Below are 8,093 nucleotides of genomic sequence, written 5' to 3'. Positions count from 1 at the left end.
ATGAGGTTCTCATCCAGGTGTCTGGGGAGCATTAATCATCATTGGCTGAGCCAGCTATAAAATCAAGGCCAAGTTGCCGGGACAAGAAATGAAAAAGAAGATGAAACACCCACAGACAACAGACTGAATTGGATAATCTAATGACAGCCAATCTCTCGGAAAGAAACATGTGTAATAGTTAATACTTTGAACACCCACCATCTCTTGACTATATCATGGGACAAAAATTAAATAACGAGGAAGGGAGCTGAGGCACATTGCTGACAGGTGATGGCATATATAAAACTGGAGGATAACCACCCTGGTAATATGGTTAATATAAGGGATACGGTGGCTCAGTGGCTAAGATGTTAAGCTTATCAATCAAAAGATCGGCAGGTTAGAGGTTCGAATCCCTAGTGCTGCATAATGGGGTGAGCTCCCGTTACTTGTCCCAGCTTCTACCAACCTAGCAGTTCGAAAGCAGATAAAAAATGCAAGGAGAAAATTAGGACCACCTTTGGTAGGAAGGTAACATCGTTCCATGCGCCGTTGGCGTTTAGTCATGCCGGCCACATGACCACGGAGACATCTTTGGACAGCGCTGGCTCTTCACCCCCTAGAGTCAGGAACGACTAGCACATATATGCGAGGGGAACCTTTACCTTTAATATGATTAATGCCTTACAATAGCATTGCCATATTGGGTCAAATAAGTGATTAAGTTCTCCATTGTGGATGTATTTTTGGTTTCTTTCCAGAAGGAAATAAAATGGGTGAGGCTGTCAGCCTTTTCCTATGTTCTGGAGTAACAATGGAAAGTGCCTCTCCGTTCTTTAGTGGAACCTGTGCAACTTGCTCTTTTGATTACCATTCACAACTGAGCTTTGCTTCTCTGGAGAATGGAACAGGGTTAATGAAACAGGAAGAAATGACATTAAGAGGAATATATTGATGGGCACCTGATCACAGCAAACATAATTTTTATTAATTTTATTCATAAGAATTACAATATAAATCCTTGCATTTTGAAATACAAGGACAGTCCTTTGACCAAAGATTGTCCCATCCATGGCCAGTTAGAGATACATATAAATTGGAAAAGCAGAGCAAAGGTATTGCATAGCAGTAGTTAGGAACATAAATACAATATGTACATAGCAAACCATTGAATGAAATCACATATTTCTTGTTCACTGTTGTCAGCAATACATCAGCTTAATAAGTATTAGACAGAACATTCCCAGCCTTACATGGAAACAGCAAGGATTGCATCTGGGACATTTGCATTCAGATGAAGTGGCCTGCTACTGTGTTAGCAACCCATGACATGACAGCACATATAATATGTATACAGGTCATATGGACTATAATCAGGGGTGAAATCCAGCAGGTTCTGACAGGTTCTGGAGAACCGGTAGCGGAAATTTTGAGTACCGTATTTTTCGGAGTATAAGATGCAATTACCTTTTTTGGTGAGGAAAAGAAGAAAAAGAAATCTCCCCCTGCCTCTGAGCAATTTTGCCTCATTGCAGCAAACAGCCTGCTTTACTTTCATTTTCATTTTCAGCATAATTTGATTAGCAGAAGGGGAAAAAAAATCTGCTCCAGCAATTTACCTCTTTGCAGCAAGCAGCAGAGCCCTGTGCAAAATAGCTGAGAGCAAATCAGCTGAGAGTCGGGAGGCCAATCCAATCAACTTGGGCTAATTAGGCTGTGCTGAAGCTGAAAAGAGCTGTTTTTTCTTGCTGTTTGCTTGCAAGGAGGTAACTGCTGTGAGGCAGAGGGCAAAAAGTGGGGGGGCAGTGGGTGGGCGGGCTACATGCGGTGTATAAGACACACCTAAATTTTCACCCCCTTTTATGGGGGAAAAAGGTGCGTTTTATACTCTGAAAAATACGGTAGTTTGGAGAACCGGCAAATATCACCTCTGGTTGGCCCCAGAGTGGGATGGGAATGGAGATTTTGCAGTATCCTTCGCCTGCCACACCCACCAAGCCACACCCACAGAACCGGTAGGGAAAAAAATTGGATTTCACCCCATCTATAATCCCTTCTGTGATATTATATATTGCATTTTTTTGCATTTCAATTTAACATTACCCAATTATTTTCAAATGTGCATTTCTATATATATCAATATGTGCACATATTTTGCAAAAATGTCTTTAGTTTTGTCCTTCTTTTGGCTATACAGTATAGTTGCAACACTTACGTTTGTCTACTATTTTGTAGCTTCTTTCACATATATTTATTCTTGCAGTATTCGCTATTTATATACTCTTATTTATTTAGTGTTATACGTTATTCTTTTTCTTTTGATTTTTGTGGGGAGGTAAATATTCATAGAAAATCTACTTTTTATGTGTTTATTTATTTTCCATTATATACAATAAAAAGAAGATGCTTTAATTTTAGGAATCAATATTTTTTTTCTCTGTATTGGAATTGTGGCACAAGGCTAGAGAACTTTGACTCTGTTTTTTAACCACATTTGATAATCTGACATGGCATTTATAACCAAATCATAGGTAGACTTGTAGGCTGAGTTCATCAGAAATCTGTGTGTCCAGGTTTCAGGCTGGGGATCAACTGAGAATCTAAGGAAGGGTGGAATATGTTGGTTATTGTTATCTGGGAGTCAATGAGGGCCTTCATGACATGGCAGATAATTGGATGTGAGATGCTCTAATTGAAGATGTGCTCTAGGGAACTATTGGAACGGCCACTTTTGTATTTCTCTTCCTACTGCACTGCATCATTCCTTTACAACCTGCTGGTTTCCATTAGTTATGGAAACCTCAAGCCTGTGAGTCCTTGACAATATCAACTTACTACCAGGTAACATTGAAGCTGGAGCAACTTAAGAATTCATGGCCACCAGGGTAATTATGGACTTATCCCAAGTCACTGAAGTCACTGATCATTACCTGTGGTAGCATTTTGGATCTGCTTTTTGTCTTGTGACTGTTGTGATTGATTTGGTACTGGAGAGATTACCATCAGTCAGTGGCTGTGGTGAAAACACTTTCTGATTGTTGGCTGTGTTGAATCACAGCTGCTGCTCGAAGAGCAATTGGTAATTGTAGCCAAGAGGGCCTTTCTACAGATTCATCTATTGTGCCTATTCCAGGATTTGGAGGCCCCTCAGAAAATCACTCACAACCTACTCTCTTCATGAATGGATTACTACAAACTTACTGTGGAAGTTACAGCTGGTCCATAATGCAGCTGTGCAGGCAATGATGGGCATGCCATGATATGCCTATGTGACCTCACATGTGACCTTCATGAGTGCATTGGTTGACTTCTGGGCAGCAATTGAACTAGTCCTTAAATGTATATATCTCCCCACAGTGCTTTATAGCACTCTCTGGTTGGTTTATAATGTCAGCATATTGCACCCTCATTTTACTGACCTCAAAAGGATGGAAGGCTGAGTCAACCTTGAGCTGTTCAGGATCGAACTCCAGACTGTGGGCAGAATTTGCCTGCAATACTGCATTCTAACCACTGTGCACCACAGCTCTTACAATTCAAGGTACTAGTTATCATCTTTAAAAGACTTCCTTGCATACTTTAGGTCATTTAAGTGATCACCTTCTTCAAATGTTTATGCTTGTCCAGTGAAATCAGGCATGTGCTTTGGATCCCTTTAATTACATGGTGACGTCTATTGTGACATAGGAAGTGTGCCTTCTCCATGTGTCTTCTCTGTGTGTAACCTCTCCTCCCCCTACGCTCCATGATCTGTACAGATTCCATCATGATGACTGCCAGGAAGTCATTGTAGATGTGGATGTTCTCCCAGGCATTAGTGCAGAAGGGTGCTTGAGTCTTGTTGGACTTGATGTTGTAGAAAGTTTGTCTTCTGGATGCATGTACCATTTCCTAATTTTTATTCTTTTTGCTTTTTGTGTAGCATAAGCTACCCAGAGTCATTTATAGTTTCTCAGATTCTAAATTGCATTAATACATAAAATTAAATTTAAAAATCCTTGCCTTATCACATTTCTGATGCATTTGTAAGAGAAGTTGGCAAGGTAATGAAACCATATTTAATTTTTTTAAGATTGGAGCTTTTTTTTCTGACCTTGGGAGGAAAAACCTAAATAATTAATTTATCCTAGAATATCCTAGGCATTTGCGATCTGTAACCATAAGAATACATTCTCTGTGATTTCTATAGAAAATCATAAAAGAGTACAGAGCCCCAGGCAGAAGAGGCTGATCTATCAGGTATCAATTTATGTCATGACAGGTTGGCATTCACCATACAAAAGTAGACACAGGAAAGGAGCAAATTAGGAATGAACATGCCTTGACTTTTTAGAAATTGTTTGTTAGATTCTACAGCATGAGAAAATTGTTTTAGAAAGGCATGATCAGATGTTTTGCTACTAGCTTTCACATTTTTTAAAAAAAGAATCACATAAGTTAAGTGCAACAAAATAAAATGTTTATTATTTCAAAGAAATATTTATTTACAGAGACAGATCTAAATATACATTGAATAGGTTATATACCAAGTATCTGAAACTAATCAATGGACATTTTCAGTGGACATTGAAAATTTCATACAGAGTCTTCTTACAACTTAATGCAACTATCTAACTAGATACACGTGCTTAGTCTGAAAATCTACTTCATTACTATTCCAGATTTTTGGGGGGATGGGGGAATGCCATACCAAAAATAGTGTGCTCAATACACAGAAAGTCACAATACAGTATTTAAGCTATAGGAACAGTAAATAATGTTTGGCTAGCATTTTTCTTTTTGACTAGAAGCCCAAAATTCACAGAAGTTTAGTACAAAAGAATTACAAACTCAAGGATTTGTTCAGAGCATCAGAACTGTTGTTTCTCCCCAAAATCTACTGTGATTATCCTATGCTTTCTTCATTTAGGCAGTAACAATTTCAGGGAAGGGATCCATTATTTGGCAGTTGTTGTTGCTGCTATTGTTAAATAATAGCTCATCTATTGCAAGATTCTTAGAAATCAATAAATCTAATCTATCTACTAACCCTGCTATGCATTACATATAGCTGAATCCTATTCTATTCTATTCTATTCTATTCTATTCTATTCTATTCTATTCTATTCTATTCTATTCTAGTCTAGTCTAGTCTAGTCTAGTCTAGTCTAGTCTAGTCTAATGGAAGTGGGAAGAAAAAAAATTAGAACTGGAGGAAGGATGGTTCTGCTTAAACTCGGAAGATGTGAGCCTTAAAGGCCATTAAACATTGCAGTGTCAGAGACAAAACTGAAGTGCTCTGGCTGGGATATTGAAGAGGGATGCAATTTGGATATAAAGCGGGTGGGCTGGCTTAATGCTTTATCGTTTCTCATATATTCTTTACAGGCTTTTGTTGTTGACAATGTTTTTCACAAAGTAAACATTACAAAGAACATTATGAAGCCTCACTCCATGATCTGAGGCTGTCCATAGGAGCAATAATTTGGCTCCAAGCCTCTCCGGGTGCAGTCGGTAATGTCGGTGTCACAGGTGTTGCAGTGACATCCTGTCGCAACTGGGTAGGAATAAAAGGATTCTGCATGGTCAGCACAACCTGGGATCTTTACAGTCTCATATACAATTGACTTGAATGTGCAGACTTCCTGGACATGTTTCTGTGGAAGGATCATATTAGCTCGGTCCTAATTATGGGAGAAAACAAAAGAAAAGTTATTAGCCTTTCCGAAGTAGCAAATCCCAACATGTTGTTATTGCTAGGCACAGATCTAAACCCAATATCAAGCAAGTTTATCATATTATGAAACTTTTATTACAAGACTGTTTGTTCCAGTTCTGTTATCTAGGAGGCAATGCTGTATGGAAATGCACTGTAGGAAAACATGCAACTCCTGAAATTAAACAACAATTAAAAAAATAACAAAAATAAGAAAAATAAAAGTATTTTTCCAAAAAAGCAATAATTTGTTTATTTGTTTATTACAGCTAGAGTCTACATTTCCTTGGAGTTCAGCTATTTCATGCCAGTAAGTCAATAGAATTCAGGAAACTACTGATCTCCATCACTTGCCTCATATAAGAAATATATTTATATTTGCATGTGATAAATATATAAATATTATTTTTTTTTATCTTCTGTTTCATAAAATAGATCTTCAACAAGGAAGTAGCAGCCCCAGAAGCATTCTTACACTAGGAGATCAGTCATAATGCCACATCATTCAGAACTATACAAACAAGGAATATCTCTCTAGGCTCTTGGCCGTTAGAATTTTTATTTCAACATTAAACCCTACCGATTTTCATGAAAATTATTTCCAGGAACTTGAGCTAAGATTTGATGTATGAAGTGGCAATTTTGTCCATGCTTGAAATGGCATTCTTTCTGAATAAAATGCATAGAATTGCTCTGTAGAGACATCTATTCAAAAGGATTTTCCACTGGACTAATATTGCATGCATCTTAAAATCATATCATCACTTTCTGAACTTGACAGAAAAAATTGTTAGAAGTATGGCTTATATCTACAATGTTTGGGAAATACTTTACTTCTTTTTAGCCCGCCCGACTTTCTTGGATTCTTACCCTCGTGAAGCAGTAGCCAGAGCACCAGGTTGCATTCACCAGGATGCAAAAGCCACATTCTTCCTTTTCCACGGCTATTGTAATATTGGATAGCTCACAGGATTGACAATAAATCATTTTCCAGCAAAAAAATAACAAAGCACAGAGGGTGGTTGCCTTCATCCTGTAATTCAAAATCCAAGAATTTAGGAACGCTTAAACAGAGGAGTGCAGAGTTCTCTAGAAATAGTCAATTACCGTGTTTGAGCAGGAAATTTATTTTAGAGTTATAGTTAGACAATAAGACATCCATTCAGTATTGCGTTTATACTGTATGTAAGAAAGAGAAGACCATTTAACACCTGAATAATTAAAAATAGTAATAGATGAACAATCTTTTTATTTGTAAGATTATTTTATAAAAAGAATACAATTAATAAAAGAGACAGCAAATATGATTACTATTAGTATTTTTAAAAAGCTTTTGTAAAGTGTATTTTTAATACACTTTTGTAAAGAGTTTGTTATTTGCCATACAATGAAAAGTAAGAATCTGATGAAAAATTACCTGTCCTAGACTTGCTGGAATGAGTTGCTGGAATTAATTGCTGAAAGCAGAAAGACTCCAATGTCCTTTTTATACAAAATCAGAAGTAACTGACACCTGAAGGATTTACAGGGTATTAGACAGCTGACATTATTTTTAATCCTGGTGAAAGAGCATGAACTTAGAGCCAGACACCAAGACAAACGTTGTAAAAAGAACACCATGAACATTATTGCTGTCATGCAATTTACTAGGGAAAAAAAAAAAAAAGGATGCCAGAAAACATGATAGGACCTCTTTATATATATTGTAACAGGGATATTATTAGCAAAATAATGCATTTAGAGTAGTTTTCCCCCAAGGTGGCCTTTTCAATATGTGCCGGGACTGCAGAATTCTGAGACAGAATGGTTGCACATTGAAAACTGTGAATCCCAAAGAGCAAAAATATATTGTACAGTAATAGAAAAGTGAAAATTGTATGAATTACAAGCATTGTTTTCTTAGCAACTATGCAGATGTTGTCTTTCCTTGTCCTCCAGGATGCTTAAGGATGGATTGTTATTGTTTTCAAAACCCAAATTTTAAATCCTCTATTTGATAGTATATTCATTTGGACTAACTATCTAGAAAAAACAATCCTAAAGTTAAAATAGGATAATTTGGACCAGAGTTATGGTTTCAAATGAAATCTATTCAGTTCTGGCCCTAAACTGCTGTAATCTGTAATGTGCTACATGGAACTGTCTTATCCCAATCGACTGTGCTAAGCAGGAAAGCAACTGAGGTTAGGAGGAAGTCAAAGTTCTTGAACAGATACAAGATACAAAAGACAAACTTTTTGAGGTTGAGCAGAAATAGGATCCAAATATGAACTATTAAGCAAATCCCAGATTGAAACAGCAAAACCAAAGGCAAAGATAAATAGAAAAGAAGGGATATAATCAAGAACATATGACTTTGATCAACTTTATAGATTATTTAATCCAACACCTTGCCCAGAAATCAATTTTGAAAAGTAGC

General features: G+C 37.0%; 1 protein-coding gene across 1 annotated transcript; it reads right to left on the bottom strand.

Annotated features, from left to right (window-relative positions):
* Positions 1-4,416: 4,416 nt before the first annotated feature.
* Positions 4,417-7,210, bottom strand: FSHB (follicle stimulating hormone subunit beta). Its single transcript, XM_087877935.1, has 3 exons — positions 7,092-7,210; positions 6,545-6,707; positions 4,417-5,642 (listed from the first exon to the last, which is right to left on the bottom strand). The coding sequence occupies exons 2-3, from the start codon at positions 6,704-6,706 to the stop codon at positions 5,406-5,408; spliced, it is 399 nt and encodes a 132-aa protein (XP_087734061.1). The 5' UTR covers position 6,707; positions 7,092-7,210; the 3' UTR covers positions 4,417-5,405.
* Between the last annotated feature and the right edge of the window lie 883 nt (positions 7,211-8,093).

Source organism: Pantherophis guttatus, chromosome 1, assembly GCF_059756535.1.
Source record: "Pantherophis guttatus breed Tessera chromosome 1, ASM5975653v1, whole genome shotgun sequence".
Lineage (NCBI taxonomy): Eukaryota > Metazoa > Chordata > Lepidosauria > Squamata > Colubridae > Pantherophis > Pantherophis guttatus.
The sequence above is the reverse complement of the archived record's forward strand: the minus strand, read 5'-3'. Positions and strand labels throughout refer to the sequence as shown.

Bases quoted from the DNA above. Each gene is read 5' to 3' on its own strand.
- FSHB (XM_087877935.1), bottom strand. From the start codon at position 6,706: ATGAAGGCAACCACCCTCTGTGCTTTGTTATTTTTTTGCTGGAAAATG. The intron at 5,643-6,544 runs GTAAGAATCCAA...TCCCATAATTAG, and splicing joins CTGGCTACTGCTTCACGAGG to GACCGAGCTAATATGATCCT.